This window comes from Budorcas taxicolor, chromosome 16, assembly GCF_023091745.1.
Source record: "Budorcas taxicolor isolate Tak-1 chromosome 16, Takin1.1, whole genome shotgun sequence".
Taxonomy (NCBI): Eukaryota; Metazoa; Chordata; class Mammalia; order Artiodactyla; family Bovidae; genus Budorcas; species Budorcas taxicolor.
The window spans coordinates 29,299,164-29,323,236 of record NC_068925.1 but is presented as its reverse complement, the minus strand read 5'-3'; the positions used below and the strand labels follow the sequence as shown (position 1 = coordinate 29,323,236).

Below are 24,073 nucleotides of genomic sequence, written 5' to 3'. Positions count from 1 at the left end.
ACATATTTGGTCTAAGCATAAGGAAGAGGAAAAAATGCTACATAATGGGAGTTTTGATTTGCTACTAGATCATTGTAAAGACTATGGTTTTCACCCTGAGTGAGCAAGAAGCCAATGGAGGAATTTGAGAAGAGGAGAGACATGATGTTTTATAAGAGGACCACTCTAGCTGCTGTCTTGAGAGTAGCCTGTGCGGAAGGAAGACAGAGGACAAGAAGGAAGATAGGAGACTGGTTAAAATGTGAGAGATAGTGATGGTGGCTTGGAGCTATGTGGAACCAGTGGAAGCATTCAAGAGTGCTCAGATTCTGGATCATGTTTAGTTTTCATAGCAACCCAGTATTTTGGGCTGCACCAGACTTCCCTGGTGGCCGGGTGGTAAAGAATCGCTGGCTAATGCAGGAGACACAGGTTTGATCCCCGGGTTGGGAAGATCTCATGGAAAAGAAAATGACAACTCACTCTAGTATTTTTGCCTGGGAAAACCCGTGGACAGAGGAACATGGCAAGTTACAGTCCATAGGGTCGCAAAAGAGTCAGATATTATTTAGCAATGAAACAACAACATTTTACAAAGGGTGAAATTGAAGCTTACAGGGGTTAAATAACTTGCCAATATCACATGGCTAACAAGTGACAGAGAGGGAATCTGTCATCATCTGCCCTCTAAAATAGTCCCTCCACCACCTCTTCAAACATGCAATTCAAACATGGGGACGAGGCTATCAGTTCAGGGTGATGTTGCTTCAGTAGTATTTCTAAGCTGTTGTTTAATCAATCAGGCTGTATTCAGTGAGAAAGAATGTGTTAACACAGTGCTTTCCAAAGTGCATTCTGTAGAACACTATTTTCTGAAGAGGATTTGTTCAGTAAATAAAGAGATTTTAAGTCCTTGTAGGAAAGAATATTGTTTAACTTTGTTTAACCCAGCTATTTAAAAAAAATGCAGAATTTCTTTTTCGAGTGACCCTCCCCCACCACTCCCACCCCAACTAAATCCCGGGAAATGATGCTTTGAGAAACATACTTTGGAAAATGTTTTACTAACAGAAGGAAGGAGGCTAAAAAGGGAGAATTCTAGGGAGTGAGAATTCGTTGAGGAGTGAGAATTTGGTAGCTCTGCCCAAGTTAGAGGATTCACTGACCAACAAGTTTAAGAGTCAGGACAACTTGGTAAGGAGTCAGTCTGTCAGAGTTCCTGTAAAGAAGTTAAAGGCACCAGGCTAGGGACCATTAAAATCATCTTCTAATTCTCATTACTGAGTACTTGCTTACTATAATCTTTTGATTATGAATTGAAGGAGAGAATGCACATAACTGATAATACAAAGTCTTATTTTCTTGGGAACTGTATTTTTGTTGTAATTAAATTTGTCTGTATAATAGTGCTTTGTGAAATATGCTGATGAATTGGTTTCCTGGAGGCCCATCACTGCTTGGAACATGGACACAATGTTTTTATCTGTCTAGGCAAAATATCTTTTTCCTCTAGGTAGCAGAAGTGGATTTTGTTTTTTAAAGAAGCAGAAGCTTTTCCTGCCCCAATAAAATATTGTGCAAACAGATCAAATTGAGGTTCATGAATTCAGGTGGGGCTGGGATTCCTGATTGCTGCCCTTCTTGCACTGCTTCTGAAGACTCTTCATAGAACCCATAGCTTCCATCAGGCACAGTTTGAAAATGGTTTGGTTTGGAATGACTTTATACATAAAAATCTGTTCTCCATTCTGTTTACTATTATGTGCTACTGGCAACACAAAAACAAAAAGAATGTTCAAGTGCAATCTGACTTTTTCCACCAGGAGAACCTTATCAGGGCTGAAATATGGGACCTGCAATATAATCTAGCTTTAAAAGTATAAATATTTGAGTCAATTCAGCTATGAAAGACATTACCTAAATTTGGAATTGTATTCAATCTCAGAATCATTAATCTTTATGAAGTATTGTCCTCTTCTCTGGTAGATATCCTTCTTCAAAATTTCCTTTAAACTTGGAGGTAATCTTTCAGGAAGATTCTGAAAATAAATAAAATAAAGAAAAAATTCATTTCACAACAAATAAATCAGCTGAAAAGGCACAGCATTTAAAACATGTAAATCTTTAATGTCTAGATACCAATGAAAGCTGTGAGAGAATTAAACATTGACAATATATTGCAATTATTTATGCACTTATTTATTTATCATTTTTTCCCTTGACAAAGTTACCTATCACTTACAGTCTGTGTGTCAGCTATCTGGAATTAGGTCATTTTGTCTAACTACCTGCAAGAGGACACTCCCTCCTGTTTTCATAGCATTCTCAATTGTTTGGATGTAATTGCTGTCCTCAGTGGAGAGCTCCTGCAGCCTAGATCCTTCCATCTGACGGATCCAGCTGTGTGCTTGCTTCTGTGGGTCAATCAGCAGTGGCCACTGCAGGCCATTCTTGATCAAGATGGCATTCTCTGTTGAATACTGACCAAGAGGAAGTCCCTGATGATGCCATTGGCGGATCTGGAAAGAAACCATTAGAGTTTTTGTTGTTTCATAAACTTCTTCACATCTTTTATTACCATGCAGGATACTAAAGAATCCTACAGACTATCAAATAATCTTTAAAAGGACGAATAATCTTTAAAAGTCTTCCAGTCGTGCCCAACTCTTTGCAACCCCATGGGCTATACAGTCCATGGACTTCTCCAGGCCAGAATACTGGAACGGGTAGCTTTTCCCTTCTCCAGGGGGTCTTCCTAACCCAGGGATGGAACCCAGGTCTCCTGCATTGTGGGCAGATTCTTCACCAGCTGAGCCATGAGGGAAGCCCTTAAATGGACTAAAGAAAAGAACAATTTAAAACAACTGGGATATGAAATTTTTGGTAAGGTGACTAATTATTCAGGACATTACATTCCTTTATCAATAGGGATGAATGCTCATCACAACAGATATCTCATTTTAGATTTACTTTTTAGTCCCTAATTATGTTTATGGCTATTTGGATAGTCTGTTTTGTGGGCTGCCTATTCAAGACTCCTGCCTATTTATTTACTGGGTTGTGTATCTTTTGCTTAGTGATGTATAGTGGCTCTCTTTTCTACTCTGAATAGGGCTCTTTGTTGAACATATGTATTACAAATATCCTTATCTGTTCTTTGACTTTCCTTTTTATGTTCTCAGTTGTGTCTTTTGATGAATAGAACATCTATATTTTAATGTAATTAAATTGGTCAACTTTTTCTTCTGTGTTTAGTTCTGCTTAGGATATCTTTTCTTTACCTAGGGTCATGAAGACATTCTCCTAAATTACACCTTATTAATTTGCCTTTCACATTTAGGTCTACAATTTAACTTCAATGAAATTTTTGTGTGTAGTATAAAATAATGTCAATTTTTAAAATGAATAGTCAATTATCCACCACTGTTTACTGAAAAGCCTACCCATTCCTCATTGCACTACAGTATCACCTTGGAAATAAATCAAAGTTCTACCTATTTATGGATCTGTTTCTGGGCTCTCAGTTCTACTTCATTGGTATAGCTATTTATCCTTACATTGTTACACACAAGGATAAATAATACCACTGTCTAATTACTGTAGCTTTAAAGTAAATCTTGATATTGCAATTTCTCCCACCTAGTTCTTTATCAACATTGTGTTGGACATTTTGGCTCTTTGCCTTTTCTTATAACTTTTAGAATCAGCTTGTCATTTGACACACACACACACACAAACACACATCCCTTCCTGTTGGAAAGTTGACTGGGATTACAATGTATCTTTAGACCAATTAGGAAAGAACTGGCAATTTTAGAATACTGAGTCTTCCAATTCATGAACATGGTATACTTCTTAATTTATATAGGTTGTCAAAAATTTATGTCAATAATATTTTATAGTTTCATTTCTATAATTAACACAACTTTATGATAGATTCAGTATGATGCTGTGATAAATTGTATCTAAAAACATCATGCACCCTGTTTGTTGCTGGTATATAGAAATGTAATTGGCTTTTTGTATACTGACTTTAATTCCAGAAAGTTTGCTAAATATTTATCAATGCTCATGATATATCTACATATTCTCTTGGATTTTTAGATACATATAACCTGCAACATTATATATTTTTGGTCTCTCTTCTTTCCCCATTCTAATATTTTTTTTCTTGTCTTCCTGCACTGTTTAGAATCTCCATTACAGCAGTAAATACACATGGAAATAGTAGATATACCTTTGTTATGTTCCCAATCTCAAAAGAAAATCTTTTGCAAGGATTCATTTATTCAATTCTGATTTCTTCTTTGACCTGTGGTTAGTTTGGGAATACACTTCCTAACTTCCAGAAATATGAGGATATTAAGAGAAGCTTTTAATTATATACTTCTAGCTCAATTGCTTTTTTGTCAGATAACATAGTCTACATGATTCAATTCCTTTGATATTTGTTGCAAGTTTGTTTATAGTCCATTACATGGTCAATTTTGGTAATGTTCTATACTGAACATTGAATGTGAATGTTCTATATTGGCATTGAATGTGAACGCTGTAGGTGTAGGCTGCAGTGTCTTATTAACATATTAATAAGTCCATTTGTTGATTACGTTGTTCAAATCTTTTCCATTCTTACTGGTTTGTGTGTTCTTTTTCTGTGAGTTATAGAGAGAAATGTGTTAAATTCTCACTATGATTGTAGATTTGTCCATTTTTATTTATAATTCTTTTAATGTTTGCTTTATATTTTTTGAGGTCATGCTATTAGATACAAACAGATTTAGAATCATTAACATAATCTTGAAGAAGAATTAAACCAATTCTAATTTTAACATAAGCTTATTTAATTCTAGCAATCATTTTTTTGCCGTAAAGTCTATTGTCTTTTATTTTTGGTAATAAATGGCAAATTTCTTCCTACTTTTTTATTGCCAATCTTCTTTATGTTTTAACTGTGTCTTTTCTAAAAAACATGTAGCTTCTGTTTTGTGCTTTGGTTTACACTTTTATGTAGTTTTACAGTCTTTGACTTTTAACTGTACCATTTAGTCCATTTACATATATTGTAATTACTGATACGTGACATGCGTGTTCAGTTGCTCAGTTGTGTCCAGCCCTTTGTGACCACATGGACTGTAGCCCACGAGGCTTTTCTGTCCATGGAATTTTCTAGGCAAGAATACTAGAGTGGGTTGCCGCTTTCTACTCCAGGGGATCTTCCCAACCCAGGGATCGAACCTGCATCTCTTGTGTCTCCTGTATTGTTACGTGGATTCTTTGCCACTAGCGCCACCTGGGAAATCCCAATTACTGATATATTTGGGTTTGAATTCATTATTAGCATTATGAAAATGAAAAGCCAGTATTCGCTTCTGAGAGTTTGTATTTATGACGGTCAGTTTAAGTTGTTAGTGGGAGAACCAATCCAAAATTATTCTCTATGAATGAAAAAACAGGTGTTTTCTTTTTTGCCTTTGCAACATCAGCACAGAACTTACATAGATAAGACAATAAATACTTATTGATAAATTGATAAATATAAGGTCTATAATTATGGATATTTCTGAGACTACTAACTATGGTTTGACAAGAACATGAATTTTATTAATTAGATGGGTTTCTGGGAGAGGAAATGGCTATATTTTTAAGATAGTACAATTACAATGGAAAAGGGATATTTTTGACTGTTTCCCAGAGGATAAGAAACTTAAGGTGACTTAACTGAGCTATATGGAGTATATTTTAAAAAATACAAAGCAAACTTCTTTATTTTTACTTATAAAATAATTTCAGGAATGGATTCAAGCCCCAAGATACGTGTGAATGTGCACACACACACACACACACACACACACACACACACACACAATCCAAACCAGCAACAATCACTTAACTGGATAACTGAAATATGTTACTACCTCATGTTTTTGTGCCATGACTTCAATTAAAGAAAAGTTAGAAGACAAAGAAATGTTGTTTTCAGTACAAAGATTCTGCCACTTTTCCACAATCAATTGGCGAAATTCTGCTGTTAACACTCCACTGTAGACAATGCATGCTGCTGAAATAAGTATGTCACCCAAAATTCCTTCCAACTTGTTGTCTATTTGATCAATTGTTTCTTGCCATCGAGTCTAAACATTCAAATAAACAGTTATTGATATTTAATACAAAATATTCTATTATAAGACATTTTAGATAGTAATAGTCTCCAGGTTGGATCTATTATTGCTGTTACTATCCTTATGCCATAGTTGCATCAAAATTAATAATTAGTTGTTGTTGTCCAGCCAACGAAGCTGTATTTGACTCTTTGAGACCCCATGGACGATAGCCCACCAGGCTCCTCTGTCCACGGGATTTTCCAGGCAAGAATACTGGAATGGATTACCATTTTCTTCTCCAAAAATTAATAATGGATCATATGAAAATACAAACTGCTTTTTGAGGAGAATATGAGTCTTATTCTTGGATCTGTGACTCCCATATTTGCTAAGACTGATAGCCATTTCAAATACTTTGTGTAATAAAGTAGGATAATTTTAAAAATAATGATTCATTATAATATATTATTTATAACATTGTACAGGAGACAGGGAGCAAGACCATCCCCTAGAAAAAGAAATGCAAAAAAGCAAAATGGCTGTCTGAGGAGGCCTTACAAATAGCTGTGAAAAGAAGAGAAGCAAAAAGCAAAGGAGACAAGGAAAGATATACCAATTTGAATGCAGAGTTCCAAGAATAGCAAGGACAGATAAGAAAGCCTTCCTCAGTGATCAGTGCAAAGAAATAGAGGAAAACAATAGAATGGGAAAGACTAGAGATCTCTTCACGAAAATCAGAGATACCAAGGGAACATTTCATACAAAGATGGGCTCAATAAAGGAGAGAAATGGTATGGACTTAACAGAAGCAGAAGATATTAAGAAGAGGAAGAGGTGGCAAGAATACACAGAAAGAGTGTACAAAAAAGATCTTCACGACCCAGATAATCATGATGGTGCGATCACTCACCTAGAGCCAGACACTCTGGAATGTGAAGTCAAGCGGGTCTTAGGAAGCATCACCACAAACAAAGCTAGTGGAGGTGATGGAATTCCAGTTGAGCTATTTCAAATCCTAAAAGATGATGGTGTGAAAGTGCGACATTCAAAATGCCAGCAAATTTGGAAAACTGAGCAGTGGCCACAGGACTGGAAAAGGTCAGTTTTCCTTCCAATCCCAAAGAAAGGCAATGCCAAAGAATGCTCAGACTACCGCACAATTGCACTCATCTCACATGCTATTAAAGTAATGCTCAAAATTCTCCAAGCCAGGCTTCAACAATACGTGAACCGTGAAATTCCAGATGTTCAACCTGGATTTAGAAAAGGCAGAGGAACCAGAGATCAAATTGCCAACATCTGCTGGATCACCGAAAAAGCAAGGGAGTTCAGGAAAACATCTACTTCTGCTTTATTGACTACGCCAAAGCCTTTGACTGTGAGGATTGCAAAAAACTGTGGAAAATTCTTAAAAAATGGGAATACCAGACCATCTGACTTGCCTCTTGAGAAATCTGTATGCAGATTAGGAAACAACAGTTAGAACTGGACATGGAACAACAGACTGATTCCAAATAGGGAGAAAGGAGTACATCAAGGCTGTATATTGTCACCCTGCTTATTTAACTTATATGCAGAGTATATCATGAGAAATGTTAGGCTGAATGAAGCACAAGCTGGAATCAAGATTGCTGGGAAAAATATCAATAACTTCAGATATGCAGATGACACCACCTTTATGGCAGAAAGTGAAGAAGAACTAAAGAGCCCCTTGATGAAAGTGAAAGAGGAGAGTGAAAAAGCTGGCTTAAAGTTCAACATTCAGAAAACTAAGATCATGGCATCTGGTCCCATCACTTCATGGGAAATAGATGGGGAAACAGTGGAAACAGTGGCTGACTATTTTTGGAGGCTTCAAAATCTCTGCAGATGGTGACTGCAGCCATGAAATTAAAAGACACTTACTTCTTGGGAGAAAAGTTATGACCAATCTAGACAGCATATTAAAAAGCAGAGATGTTACTTTGCCAACAAAGGTCCATCTAGTCAAGGGTATGGTTTTTCCAGTAGTCATGTATGGATGTGAGAGTTGGACCATAAAGAAAGCTGAGTACCAAAGAGTTGATGCTTTTGAACTCTGATGTTGGAGAAGACTCTTGAGAGTCCTTTGGACTGCAAGGAGATCCAACCAATCCATCCTAAAGGAAATCAGTCCTGAATATTCATTGGAAGGACTGATGTTGAAGCTGAAACTCCAATACTTTGGCCACCTGATGCAAAGAGCTGACTCATTTGAAAAGACCCTGATGTTGGGAAAGATTGAGGGCAGGTGGCGAAGGAGGCGACAGAGGATGAGAAGGCTGGGTGGCATCACCGACTCAATGGACATGAGTTTGGGTAAACTCCGGGAGTTGGTGATGGATAGGGAGCCCTGGCATGCTGCAGTCCATGGGGTCGCAAAGTGTTGGATATGACTGAGTTACTGAACTGAACTGATAATGTATTATTAATGGTGTTCAATGATAGTAATAATGACCAGAACTTTTGAATATTTACTTATCTGACTGACATTATTTTTGAAAATCTCATGAGAGGTTTTCAATATTCTGTTAAGTAAAAGCCCAGTGACTTTAAGATCAAGACATTAAAGCTTAGAAAAGTTAAGCAAGTTCACAAAGCTTCTAAGAATGCAGCTAGGATCTGAACCCATATTCTTTGGCTATATATCCTCCTTCTACAACTGTGTATGTACTTGACTGATCAAGAAATAAAGCATGTTGAACAAGAACCACATCATCTGGAAGCTTAAGATCTGAGATAAGCTGTTCTACTTCCTCTCAACATATTCTTGATTCACAAGGATATCAGTAATCTTCCTCTGTGATCTCCATCTGGTTGGTCTCATTTCATAACCTCTTTCTCCCTGCCCCGTTGGAGTCTTCTGCGATATATATTTATCTAAACAATTAAACTAAATTAAAATTATCTTGAGAATTTTGTAAGATTCTTTGAGATAGCTGAGTAATGACTCAAACCAAGATGCTAGTCAGCTGACTGAGGATTCAAGTATAGAGAAAGCAGATGAATTAGAAGAGACATAAAAAGATGAGATAAAAGAGGTCAGAAGACTGACAAAACAAAACAAAATTTTCTTTTTCCTGTCTAAAGACATCCCCTTCATTTCAGCCCCACCCATGTTTCTACATTCAGCTGGGGTTATTTCTCTGCTAGAAAAGGAAAACTCATGCCATATTCATAGGCAGATTTATTATTTTGGGCCTCATCAGACAAAGTGTGCTGATGTTTTAGGCACAACTTTTTGATCATTTTATTCTGTTACCCCTGTTTTAAGACTATTTAATCAAGATTCTTTTATTTTTATCTCAGTAGAATTGCCTGTGTATGTGCTCAGTTGTGTCTGACTGTTAGTGACTCTGTAGACTATAGCCTGCTAAATTCCTCTGTCAGTGGGATTTTTTTCAGGCAAGAATACTGGAGTGTGTTGTCATTTCCTCCTCCAGGGGATCTTCCCAACCCAGGGACTGAACCTGGGTCTCTTGTGTCCCCTGCGTTTGCAGGTGAATTCTTTACTCCTGTGCCACCTGCCATTATAGAACTGTCTGCTGATCTTAAAAGGGAAACTGACAGCAAAATAGTTTTAGGCAGTATGCTATAGCCTTCAGTGAAAGCAGCATCTCGGGTTTGTGAAGTCTAGTAGAAATTAATGAAGGGGATATAAAACCAAAGAAAGTCCTGCCTTCTCATCTTCCAAGGCAGTTAGTAAGATAGATGCACACTGTAAGCGCTTGGTGGCCAGTTTTCTTCGATGTGCTAATAGTTCTTTTTCAGCAACAATCTCTTTGTAGGCTTCTTGCAAAAACTGAAGATGTTCTTCAACCTGAAAGACAATTAATTCAGTATTGAGACAAGTTCTTACTCTCATTTTGCCTTAAGAGTTTATCTGCCATTTATGCAAATATGGTGTGTAACCATTTCATTTCACATCCTAGAAAATCTTCCTGGAAAGATAGATATATTATCAATGAAAATGTACATTGTGGTAATTAAATGAATGATTACTTGATACTGAACTTTTTAAAAAAACCTGCCAACTTGCTTGATAAGCTTTCTTACAATCTTGGTATCTGAAGATTCATTTCTGATTTATTTTTCACACAGAAAACCTTGTATCATATCTAGTTTCCTTCTTTTAAGGAACCGCTTGAACATTTTTCATCCCAGATACTCTGATCATTAGAAACTAATGCGTTTTTGAAGTTGGACTGGTGGATGAAGCAACTATTAAATTATCCCTAGGCTGTAAGTAGGGGCTTCCTTGATGGCTCAGATGGTAACGAATCTGCCTGCAATGCAGGAGACCTGGATTCCATCCCTGGGTTGAGAAGATCCCTTGGAGGAGGGCATGGCAACCCACTCCAGTATTCTTGCCTGGAGAATCCCACGGACAGAGGAGCCTAGAGGGTTACAGTCCATGGGGTCACAAAGAGCTGGACACGACTGAGCGACTAAGCACAGGCTGTTAAGTGCTGCTAAGTCACTACAGTCGTGTCCGACTCTGTGCCACCCCATAGACGGCAGCCCACCAGGCTCTGCCGTCCCTGGGATTTTCCAGGCAAGAACACTGGAATGGGTTGCCATTTCCTTCTCCAATGCATGAAAGTGAACAGTGAAAGTGAAGTCGCTCAGTCGTGTCTGACTCTTTGCGACTCCATGGACCGCAGCCCTCCAGGCTCCTCCGTCCATGGGATTTTCCAGGCAAGAGTACCGGAGTGGGGTGCCATTGCCTTCTCCGTAGAAAACATATTTTCATGATTAGTTGATGAAACTGTTTTCTTAAATTACCACTTATCTTGATAATCCTTGCTCAAAAATATTTGGTGAATTCTTATAGAAAAGATTGCCTAAGGAGAGAGTCCAGTGTTTTGACCCTGCCAACAAAAACACCCACAGCCTTATCCCAATCTTCCTTCCCAATTTCATCTCCTTTTCAATATTACAGTACAGCCAGATTGGCTTATTCCATATTTTCTAAACATTTTCTAAATTTTCTTGCCTCTGGGATTTGTCTCATATTCTTTCCTTATGCCTGGACTCCTCCCTTAAATGGATGTAAATCCTAGGCATTCTTTAAAATTATTATCAACTTCCAGCTGTCATAAAGTCTTAGCTTGACAAGTCCACACGGATCTATACTGGTTACAAAAGTCATTTTTTGAAGGAATTATACATTGCTGGATATTATCTCCTCGGCTATGGTCTTATAGTTTTATTATTCTTTTTTCATGTCCTCAAAATCTCTGAAGACAGGGTTTAGCATGAAGACTTGAATATGATATGTACATGTAATTGTATATACAAAATTGTGCCTACTGAATACAGTTAGTGATCTGTAATTTCTCCTCTGATTTCTAAGATGTTATCCTTGTGAAAATACCTAATTTTCACAAAAATATACACATTACTGACTTTTGGCATGCTTATTCTAATGATTTATTACTTAGTCCTGTTATACCCATAATAATTATTCAGTTGTTTGCTCTTTCATATATTATGTTGGTTTGTTTTCTTGCTTATACTTTCTGTTTAGATTACTCAGAAAACTCTTTCTTTGTTACTTATGATCTAGTGAGTTATTTACATATTAAAGTGTAGGGCTTATCAATTCAACTAAACATGTGAAATTTCTATTATATGACAGACAGTCACCGTGTGCCTCCAAGGTAATACATTTAGTGAAATATAAATTTCAATATATAGTGAAATATAATTAGACTAAGGCTCTGGTATTATTTATTGTTCCAAAAGTTTCAGAGATTTTTCAGAATTGTTTTTAATACTAGGACCCAGGTGAACAAAAAAACCTGTTTATAAAATGGGAGACAGTGCATGCTTGAGTAAGCAGAAAATCTCAACAAAGAGTTTAAAACCAATGGAGTTAACTATTACACTCAACTTTAAAATATTAAGTGTAAAAATGGGGCTTCTCAGGTGGCACTAGTGGTAAATAATCCACCTGCCAGTGCAGGAGACGGGAGACTCAGGTTCAATCCCTGGGTTGGGAAGTTCCTCCAGAGTAGGAAAGTGGCAATCACTCCAGTATTCTTGCCTGGAGAATCCCATGGACAGAGGAGACTGGTGGTGTACAGGCCGTGGGGCCACAAAGAGTCAGATACGACTGAGCAACTGAGCACACAAATGTAAAAATATACATTTAAAATATACTTCTTTGCATTCAATGAGTTAAAATATTAGAAACTTCTCATGAAGCCTGTAGACCTGGAAGGGAATGTGGAGTATTAGTGAATAAAATTCTGACAAGAATTCGCAGTTTATCTTTCTGTCTTATACAATGCAATAATAAAAAAAAACCAAAGGAGCAACACTGTAAACAAACATTTGTTGGATAGATGAGTGAAAATACTAAGACACACACACAAAATAAAGGACATCAGGAAAATTGAGTAAATATCAAAATTGAAAATACCAAGCATCAAAAATAAGTGCAATAAAACTATACAGTAACATAAAATAAATTCAGTTCAAATTTGTTGCTAATTTCCTTAAAAAATGTCCAATACTTTTTATATCTCTTAAGCTTGCAAGAAATATCTATGGGACCAGGCAGGTAATATAAATACTTGAAGTGAATTGAGGGGTTTATGATAGCCATGTAAGAATGCTAGCTCAGGCTGTCAGATTTCCTGAATTTTCAAGAGAATGTGGATTTTAACTGAAATTTCCAGATTTTAAAATGTTGGTAACTACATCAAAATGTAGGGAAAGACTTGCGTAGTCCAAATAAAGATGTCAGTGGTCATCTCTGAAGTATATTGCCTTACCCATTCTCAAAAGATATGTGAGCTATGTAGGGGAGAGGGATTAATGATCTCAATTCTAGTTTTAGTTTTCATTATAATATTCTTATTTAATTTAAAATTGAGACATCAAAGGAAGGTGCTTGTGCCTAGTTGCTAAGTCGTGTCTGACTTCTTTGCAACCCCATGGACTGTAGCCCGCCAGGCTCTTCTGTCCATGGGATTTTTTCAGGCAAGAACACTGAAGTGTGTTGCCATTTCCTTCTTCAGGGGATCTTCCCCACCCAGGGATCAAACCCATGTTTCTTAAGTCTCCTGCGATGGCAGGCAGATTCTTTACCACTGAGCCACCTCGGAAGCCCATTAAAATAACCATGGTTTTACACAGCAACAAAGTAATTAATAGAAACAGGGTAAACAGTTTTTTAAAAAACATAGATTGATATTAAGTCTTCAGTAAACTGAAGTTATAAAGATGTCCTGGGATAAATGGTAAATTAATATATTAGTGATATAACACTAGCTAACATTACTGAGTGTGTTGTTATCTGTCAGGCACTAAGACCTGTACGTTAGTATTTATGTGTGTGTGTGCTCAGTTGCTCAGTCGTGTCCAAATCTTTGTGATGCCATGGACTGTAGCCCACCAGGCTCTGCTGTCCATGAGATTTTCCAGACAAGAATACTGGACTGGTTTGCCATTTCCTACTCCAGGGGATCATCCTAACTCAGAGGTCTAGCCAGAAACTCTTGCATTGGCAGGTGGATTCTTTACTACTGTACCACCTGGGGAAACAAGGAGAGCTAAGAAGGACTTATTAAGTGAACAAGGAAAACAAATAGAGGAAAACAATAGAATGGGAAAAACTAGAGATCTCATAAAAAAATTAGAACTATCAAGGGAATATTTCATGCATGGATGAGCAAGATAAAGCACAGAAACAATAAGTACCTAACAGAAGCAGAAGAGATGAGAAGTGGCAAAATACACAGAACTATACAAAAAAGGTCTTAATGATCCAGATAACCATGATGATGTGGTCACTCACCTAGAGTTGGACATCCTGGAGTGTGAGGTCAAGTGGGCTTTAGGAAGCATTACTACAAACAAAGCTACTGGAGGTGATGGAATTCCAGCTGAGCTATTTCAAATCCTAAAGGATGATGCTGTTTAAGCACTTCACTCAATGTGCTAGCAAATTTGGAAAACTGAGCAGCGGCCATAGGACTGGAAAAAGTCAGTTTTCATTCCAATCCCAAAGAAGGGCAATGCCGAAGAATGCTCAAACTACTGTACAACTGTGCTCATTTCACATGCTAAAAAGGTTATGCTCAAAATCCTTTAAGCTAGGGCTCAAGAGTGCATGAATCAAGAACTTTCAGATGTATAACCTGGGTCTAGAAAAGGCAGAGGAACCAGAGATCAAATTGCCAACATCCACTGGATCATGGAGAAAGCAAAGGAATTTCAGAAAAATATGTACTTCTGCTTCATTGACAATGCTAAAGCCTTTGACTGTGTGGATCACAACAAACTGGAAAATTCTTAGAGATGGGAGTATTTAGACCACCTTATCTGTCTCCTGAGAAACTTGTATGCAGGCCAAGAAGCAACAGTTGGAACCAGACAAAGAACAACTGACTGTTTCAAAATTGGGAAAGGAGTACTACAAGGCTGTATATTGTCACCCTGCTTATTTAACTTATATTCAGAACACATAATTAAGATTGCTGGGAGAAATATCAACAATCTCAGATATGCTAATGATAACACTCTAATGGCAAGAAAGTGAAGAGAAACTAAAGAGCTTCTTGACAAGGATGAAAGAGGAGAGTGAAAAGCTGGCTTAAAACTCAACATTGAAAAAACTAAGATCGTGCAACTGGTCCCAACAGTTCAGTTCAGTTCAGTTCAGTCGTTCAGTCGTGTCCAACTCTTTGCGACCCCGTGAATCACAGCACGCCAGGCCTCCCTGTCCATCACCAACTCCCAGAGTTCACCCAAACTCACGTCCATCCAGTCAGTGATGCCATCCAGCCATTTCATCCTCTGTTGTCCCCTTCTCCTCCTGCCCCCAATCCTTCCCAGCATCAGAGTTTTTCCAATGAGTCAACTCTTCACATGAGGTGGCCAAAGTACTGGAGTTTCAGCTTTAGCTTCATTCCTTCCCAAGAACACCCAGGGCTGATCTCCTTTAGAATGGACTGGTTGGATCTCCTTGCAGTCCAAGGGACTCTCAAGAGTCTTCTCCAACATCACAGTTCAAAAGCATCAATTCTTCGGCACTCAGGTTTCTTCACAGTCCAACTCTCACATCTATACATGACTACTGGAAAAACCATAGCCTTGACTAGACGGACCTTTGTTGGCAAAGTAATGTCTCTGCTTTTTAATATGCTGTCTAGGTTGGTCATAACTTTCCTTCCAAGGAGTAAGTGTCTTTTAATTTCATGACTGCAATCACTGGTCCCATCACTTCATGGCAAATAGAAGAGGACAAAGTGGAAACAGTGACAGATTTTATTTTCTTGGGCTCAAAAATCACTGCGAACATTGACTGCAGCCATGAAATTAAAAGACACTTTGCTCCTTGGAAGGTAAGTATGACAAACTTTACTTGCAAAGCTTCTGTATAGTCAGCACTATGGTTTTTCTAGTAGTCATGTACAGATGTGATAGTTGGACCATATAGAAGGCTGAGGGCAAAGAATTGATGCTTTGGAATTGTAGTGCTGGAGAAGACTCTTGAATCAAACCAGTCAATCCTAAAGGAAATAAACCTTGACTATTCATTGGAAGGACTGATGCTGAAGCTGAAGCTCCAATACTTTGCCTACCTGACGTGAAGAGCTGACTCATTGGAAAAGATCCTGATTCTGGGGAAGACAGAAGGCAAAAGGAGGAGGTGGCAGAGAATGAGATGGTTAGATAGCATCAACAACTCAGTGGATATGAATTTGAGCAAACTCTGGGAGACGGTGAAAGACTGAGGAGGCTGCCATGTTGCAGTCCACGGGGTAGCAAAGAATCAGACACAGCTTAGTGACTAAACAACAACACCACCTGGAAAGCCCTGTAGTATTTATATTATTTAATTAACCACAATTAATCTTTTCACTTCCTGTACTATTATCTTTGTTTTACATTAAACTGATAAAGTCTATTGAGATAATGACCCTTTCCTGATGCTTTTGTCTAGTTCATAAAGACTTTGAGAGTGTTACAAGTAAAGAAATTTCTTACCAGCTGTAAACCTCTTTGTTTTTCGTCCAATCTTTGTTTTGCAATTTTTAGGACATTTTGAGCTTCAGCCACTTGGATTTGTTTAGGGCCCACCAGCTTAAACAGAATGTCACAAAATTTAAGTGCTTCAATTCAAGTTCACTGTTGAAAAAACCACTTAAGATTAAAAGACACTTTCATATGTCAACTCTTAAGCTTTCTTAGTGTACAAAGGGAAATAACTAGTTTAATATGGAGAAACATTAAAACAAATAAAACAAGAGCATAGTTGTCATAAATTCAAGAACATGACAGGAGAATCTGATGTCTAAGAGTTAACATGATATGGTTGTTAAAGTGTTTTTCATTAAGCATTCTTTCCACAGAAGTTCATTTGAACATTAAATGCTTTTCTGGGACAATGACGTATCACTTGCAAATTGTTATAGGTATTTAAGAGGAAAAAGCATACCTTCTGTGCTTCATGGTAGCTATTCAAAGCTATAACCCACTGGCACATGGAGCAACAAGCAACAGAAACTAGAGCAATCTTGTTTGGGTTGAAATCAGGTAAGACTAAAATCTTCTTCAGTTTTATGAAAACCTAGAGAGAACAGTTCATGTATTACATGAGAAATATTATTGATCTGAAGTTTTCCCCAATCTATACCACAAAGAAATTTTGTTTCAATAAAAATACTCAACTACTCTTCAAAAGTAGAATGTAAGACATGCCTGGATACAAACTGGCTCTAGTATCACTAATTTTTTAAAGAAGAGGGGAAAAGCCTCTACTGTTGCTGTTATTGTTACAGTAGCTATATTATAGTTGTTGTTGTTGTTGTTTTTTAAGAACTCCATTTTATTTTATTTTTTTGTTTTTGTTTTTTTTATTTTTTATATCTTTTTTCCAATTATTTATTTTTTTAAATTTTAAAATCTTTAATTCTTACATGCGTTCCCAAACAAGAACCCCCCTCCCACCTCCCTCCCCATAACATCTCTCTGGGTCATCCCCATGCACCAGCCCCAAGCATGCTGTATCCTGCGTCAGACATAGACTGGCGATTCGATTCTTACATGATAGTATACATGTTAGAATGCCATTCTCCCTAATCATCCCACCCTCTCCCTCTCCCTCTGAGTCCAAAAGTCCGTTATACACATCTGTGTCTTTTTTGCTGTCTTGCATACAGGGTCATCTTTGCCATCTTTCTAAATTCCATATATATGTGTTAGTATACTGTATTGGTGTTTTTAAGAACTCCATTTTAAAATGAAAATAAAACAAGCTACCTTTCTTAGTTTTGTGGAATGTGGTGTATAAGGAGGTCTGAAGTCTTCTTCTTGTGTACCTTATGTGTGTCACCTGGAAAACCACCCTCAATTTCTGTTCCATAAGAAGCATTCGGCAGGGCACAGTCCTATACAAAGTTCTGTCTGGTCAATGATGGTGGTACAGCCTGGCGCATGCTGGGGCTCACTGAGGACATTGTTCTACAGCTTGGTTGTGTCACATGTCTATGGATCCACCTCATCTAAATGGTACAGCCTAGTTTAGAGTTAGTTATATACTATTTCTCCTATACTTTGGGAAGAAATAATCAGAAGGAAATCTTTCTCAGACTGATACTCCTTGTCCCATCCTTTCTAACCAGGGATTTCCTTTCTTGCCTGGAAGGACAGGACCATTTTGCTGAATAATTCAGATGGAATGTGGTCCATTCTCAATGATTACTTGTGTTCTTATTATCATTTAAAATGCTGTTAGGCTTTTAATCATTTCTTTAGATAAGCTATTACTTTTTGAAGTTGAAAGATCTGTTTAAGCATAACCATAGGGAATCATTTTTGCTAAGAATACTTCAGAGAGTGAAGAGTTGCTGCGTTAATTCATAAGTGGTATGGTTGGCAACACATATTCTGCTAAAAAAATTCACCTTGTTCAGGTTCTACTCTATACTTCCTAATAGCACAAATTGATTGTGTTGTTAGCTATTTAATGTCTGTTTCCCCTGTTACAGTGTAAACTTCATAACATCAATAAGTGGGTTTTTATAAACTATTGTAATGTCTCACAATGTCTCTTACATGGAAAATAATCCATAAATATTTATTGAATTAATTAATGAGTATTCACCCCTTCAGCTGTGACGGTGCCATTCATAGATATATAAACCTTTTAGTTTGTCCCTGAACTTAGCTCTCAGCTTGGCTCCTATGTAATGTCCCTGTTCAGAAATTATTCCAGCATCTACACATCCAAAGCTACTTCTATATTTTTAGGTAATATTGTTGCAGCAGCAATCACCAAGTAGTACCAAAATCTGTATTAGTTTCTTGTGGCCATTGTAACAAATTACCACCAACTGGGTGACTTAAAACAACAGCAATTTATTTTCTCACAGTTCTGGAGGCTGGAAATTTGAAATCAAGGTATAGATCGAGTAGTTCTCTGGGTAAGGGCTCTGCATGGCCGCCCACTCTATTGGTGCCCTGAACTCCACTGCTTGCTTAAGACTTTGGTCCTCTCATCCTTCTTGCAGTCCTACAGTAAACCTACATTCTTCAGAATTAAATCTGCTCCAGTAAAACCATTTACTAGGTGTCCAGACTACCTTCTTAATTTTTTTTTTCTGTGCTCTAATCTAACCCTCATCTTCTCACACATAAAACAGTATTTGTAAAGTACTCAGAACAGTGTTTGGTACATGTTGTTATATGAACATCTGTTACATGAATGAAAAAAATTTCAGAGATCTGGTTCAAGGTAGTGACATAGGAGGGTTCTGAACTCCCTCCCTCTCATGGCCACACTGAATCTACAGCTACCCACGCATGCGTGCTAAGTTGCTTCAGTCACTTCAGTCATTTCTGACTCTGGGCGACCCTATGAACTGTAGCCTGCCAGGTTCCTCTGTCCATGGAATTCTCTAGGCAAGAATACTGGAGTGGGTTGCCATGCCCTCCTCCAGGAGATCTTCCTGATCTAGGGATAGAACCCGTGTCTCTTACGTCTCCTGCACTGGCACGTGGGTTCTTTACCACTAGCGCCACCTACACGTAGGGAGCAATAATCTCTGAAAGAAAGCCAAAAACTACCTGAGTGATTCCTATACTTGGATGAAAGAGATAAGACCCCACACTGTAACAGGTAGGAGAGGCTGAGACACAACCTCGCCATGGTGTGGTGTCTCACAGTCGGCAGGGAACTCACAACCTTGAGCTTCTCCTTGAGAACTGAAGGGTGTGCAACCCACATCTGACAACCCAACTTCAGGACCTGCACCTGAGAAAAAAATTCCACAATACATATAGCTTTAAAAGTCAACAGGGTTGTATCCACAAAACTCAAAAGGTTATAGCAATCTGAGAAGCATCCCTTAAAAGGTCCATGGGGACTCACCCATCCCAGGACCCAACACAGAGGACTGACTGAAAGTGCCAAGGTTTCCAGTGAGAGAGGCTATTTGCTTATATCAAACCTTCAGTCTGAGGGGTAGGCTTCTAAATTTAACACATCGCTTGGAATGACAAAAAGAAGAACAAATGAAGCACAAAGTTGATAGAAGGAAGGAAAGGTCAGTGCAGAAATAAATGATTATTAAAAAATCGACACAAAAAACTCAATAGGATTAAAAGCTGTTTTTCTTTTTTTAAAGATAAAAAAACTTGAAAAATCTGTAGCTAGACTCACTAAGAAAAAAAATAAAGAACACGCAAATCAGTAAAATCAGAAATGTAAATTGAGATGTTGTAACTGATACCACAGAAATATAAAAAATCATAACTGACCACTGTGAAAAATCATATACCAGCAAACTGAACAACCTAAAATAAATGGATAAATTCCTAGAAATATTCAACCTATCAAGACTGAATCATGACGAATCAGGAATTCTGAACAGACTGGTTACTAGCAAAAAGACTGAAGTGAAAGTCGCTCAGTCAGGTCTGTCTCTCTGCGACCCCATGTACTGTAGCCTGCCAGGCTCCTCTGTCCATGGAATTCTCCAGGTCAGAATACTGGAGTAGGTTGCCCTCCTCCAGGGGACCTTTCCAACCCAGACATTGAACCCAGGTCTCCCACACTGCAAGTGGATTCTTTACCATCTGAGCCACCATCAATAAATAAAAACCTCCCAACAAGCAAAAGTCTGGCACCAGTTGGCTTCACTGGTGAATTCTACCAAACATATCACAGAGGAGTTGATACTAATCCTTCTCAAATTCTTCCAAAAAATGGAAGAAGAGGGAATACTTTCAAACTCATTTTTGTTTTTTTAATCAGGCTAGCATTACCTTGATACTAAAACCAGACAGGATACTACAAGAAAAGAAAATTATCTCTGATGAACATAGACACAAAAATCCACAAAAATATAAGCAAATTGAATTTAACAATATATTAAAAGGATCATAAACCATAATCAAGCTGGGTTTATTCCAGGGATGGATTCAAGGATGCTTCAGCATCCACGAATCAATCAATGCAGTACACCATATTAACAAAATGAAGGGTAAAAATCATATGATCGTCTCAATGGATGCAGAAGAAGCATTTGACAAAATTCAATTTTGATTTATGAGAAAGATGTTCAACAAATTGGCTTTAGAAGGAATATAGCTCAACATAATAAAGGTCATATGTGACAAAGCCATAGCTAACATCATACTCAATGAGGAAGAACTGAAATTTGTTTTTATAAGATGAGAAACAAGATAGGGATGCTCACTCTTGCCACTTTATTCAACACAGTGTTGGAAGTTCTAGCCATAGCAAGTAGCCAAAAAAAAAAGGCACCTAAATTGAAAAAGAAGACATAAAACTGTCACTATTTCCAGATGACATAATATTAAATGTAGAATACCCTAAAACTTCTACCAAAAAAGTGTTAGAACAAATTCCATAAAGTTGCAGTAGACAAAATTAGTATGTAAAAATCAGTTGCATTTCTATACACAAACAATAAACTCTCATAAAGAGAAACTTAGATTTTCTAATGTAGAAAATTCCATTTACAACTGCATCAAAAAGAATAAAATATCTAAAAATATATTTAACTAAAGGAGTGAAATATCTGATATTGAAAACTAAAGACATTGATGAAGGAAATTAAAGAAGACACAATAAATAAAGAGATCATTTGTGCTTATAGATTAAAAAAATTAATATTGTTAGAATGCTCTTACTACCCAAAGCAATCTACAGATTCAAAACAATACTTACCAAAATTCCAATGGCATTTTTCACAGAAATAGAATAAACAATCCTAAAATTTGTATGGAACCATAAAAGACCCTGAATAGACAAAGGAACCTTGAGAAAAAACAAAGAGGGAGGCATCTTGATTTCTGTTTTTCACGTATATTACAGAACTGTGGCAAACAAAACAATGTTGTATTGGCATAAAAACAGACACAGAGATCAATGGAACAGAATAGAGAGCCCAGAAATGAACACAAGTGTATATGGTCTATTAATTTAAATAAAGGAGCCAAAAATATACAATAGGTGAAAGGACAGTCTCTTTTACTAAAGAGACTGCAAAAGAATAAAACTGAACCACACTATCTTACACCGTACAGAAATTAACTCAAAATTAATTAAAGACTTGAACATGAGACCCCAAATCATAAAACTTCTGGAAGAAAACACAGGCTGTAAGCTACTTGACATTGACCTTGGTGATGATTTTGGATTTGACACCGAAAGCAAGGCAATAATAGTAAAAATAAGTAAGTGTGATTACCTCAAATTAGAAAGTTGTACAGTAAAGGAAACCATCAATGAAAAGAAAAAGCAATCTAAAAAACAGGAGAAAATATTTGCAAACCATATATGTAATAAAAGGTTAACATTCAAAATAAATGAGGCTTCTCACGTGGTGCAGTGGTAAAGAATCCGCCTGCCTGGAATCGCCATCTGGAGGCCTGGACGTGAGATGGCAACGCGGCCCTCCGTGAAGGAAGAAGCAGAAGAGGCCTGGTGGCACCGCGTAGGGTGTGGGGCCCATCCTGCCCGACGCGCCCCCTTCACGTGTGTCTGTCCTGGGACTCGCCTGAGCCCCGGGTGTGGAGCCTGGCGGAGGGGCTAGGAGTGGTCCCCCTCAGCTCTGCACTTCCTAGTTTGGACCATTTCATTCCCGAGGCTGCTGTTGCTTTCTAGGCATCTGGCTGGTGCCCCAAGTCGTCCTGTGCAGCCGTAGACCAGGAGCCATGGCCCGAGCTCGGCCCCAGAGTCGTCGGGCCTCCTTCCTTCCTTCACTGCCAGCTCTCACCTCGGCCCCCCAGGCCGGCTCCTTGCTTCAGCGGGACCTTCCTCTCCCATTTCCCACGAAGCTTCTGGTTTTCCCTGGGACCAGTATGGGCCATGATCCACAGAACTCGTCTGCTGGCCTCGGGGCGAGAGCTTTTCCACTTGGGTTGAAAAAGCAGTGACTCTACCACTGGCTCTCAGAAGGTCGGGGGCTTCCCTGGTGGCTCAGACGGTAAAGCGTCTGTGCACAATGCCGGAGCTGGGTTCAATCCCTGGGTCGAGAAGATCCCCTGGAGAAGGAAATGGCAATCCACTCCAGTACTCTTGCCTGGAAAATTCCATGGACTGAGGAGCCTGGTAGGCTACAGTACACGGGGAAGCAAAGAGCTGGACACGACTGAGCGACTTCACTCACTCACTCAGGTGTGATCCCTGAGAAAATCCTCTGGAGTAGGAAATGGCAATTTACTCCAGTGTTCCTGCCTGGAAAACTCCATGGACAGAGGAGCCGGGTGGGCTCCAGTCCATAGACTCGCGAAGAGTCGGACATGATTGAACGACTAACACACTCACACGTATCCCAAATAAATAATTCATCTAATCCAACAGCAAAAACACCAAGCTGATTAAAAAATGGGCAAAGGATCTGAATACATGTTTTCCCAAAGAAGACATACAGATAGGTAACAGGTATAAGCAAAGGTGTTTCACATCATTAATAATCAGGGAAATACAAACAACCACAATGAGCTATCATCACTGTTAAAACGGTTATTATCAAAAGACCACAAATAACAACTGTGGGTGGGAAAGTGGAATACTTGTGCACTGTTAGTAGAAATGTAAATTGGTGAATCACTACAGAAAACAGTAAGAGGTCTTCAACAATCAAAATAGAAGTGCCAAAAGATCTAGCAAGTTAACTTCTGGGTATTTATCTGAAGGAAACAAAAACACTAACTCAGAAAGATATATTCACCCTCTTTTTAACTGCAGCATTATTTACAATAGCAGAGACATGGAAGCAGCTGAAGGGTCCATTAATGGATGAATGCATAAAGAAAATGGGAAAAAAAATACACACACAATGAACTATTACTCAGCCATAAAGAAAGGAAATTCTTCCATTTTTAATAACTAGAATGGGTCTTGAGAGCACTATGCTGAGTGAAATAAGTCAGACAGAGAAAGATAGAGATCATATGATCTCGTGTATGTACAGAACCTTAAAAAAAAGAAACCAAAAGGAACTCATAGATACAGAAAGCAGATTGGTGATTACCAGGGGTGGGGAGCTAGGGATGGTGAAAATGGATGGAGGTGGTCAAAAGGTACAAACTTCTAGTTATAAAATAAATAAGTCCTGGGGATATAATGTACAGCATGGTGGCTGTACTACTAATCCTGTATATCTAAAAGTTTCTAAGAGAGTGAATCTTGAAAGTTCTCATCACATGAAAAAATGTTTGTAACTATGTGTGGTGATGGATATTAACTAGACTTTCTGTGGTGATTATTTTGCAGTGTATACAAATATCAAATCAGTATGCTGTACACCTAAAACTAATATAATGTTGTATATCAATTATATATCAATTAAAAAATCTCAGACACCTTTATCCACACCTTATACTTTCATAAAGTTATACAATCCATCCAGAAAAAAATTTCCCCCACTATTGACCTCTCTTATTTTCATTATATAAAGAGATCCTGAGACACGACATTTTTCTAA

The 24,073-nt window shown here is 38.0% G+C and overlaps 1 protein-coding gene across 1 annotated transcript in view; it reads right to left on the bottom strand.

The window, feature by feature from the left end:
* The window catches only part of DNAH14 (dynein axonemal heavy chain 14), a 388,242-nt gene that overhangs the window by 79,699 nt on the left and 284,470 nt on the right, over positions 1-24,073 (bottom strand). Inside the window, exons 63-68 of the mRNA XM_052654143.1 lie at positions 16,552-16,683; positions 16,101-16,196; positions 9,778-9,918; positions 5,895-6,110; positions 2,268-2,498; positions 1,897-2,018 (exon numbers count right to left, since the gene is read on the bottom strand). Of these exons, the coding sequence (XP_052510103.1) occupies positions 1,897-2,018; positions 2,268-2,498; positions 5,895-6,110; positions 9,778-9,918; positions 16,101-16,196; positions 16,552-16,683 (938 nt within the window). The remainder of the gene's footprint in view (positions 1-1,896; positions 2,019-2,267; positions 2,499-5,894; positions 6,111-9,777; positions 9,919-16,100; positions 16,197-16,551; positions 16,684-24,073) is intronic.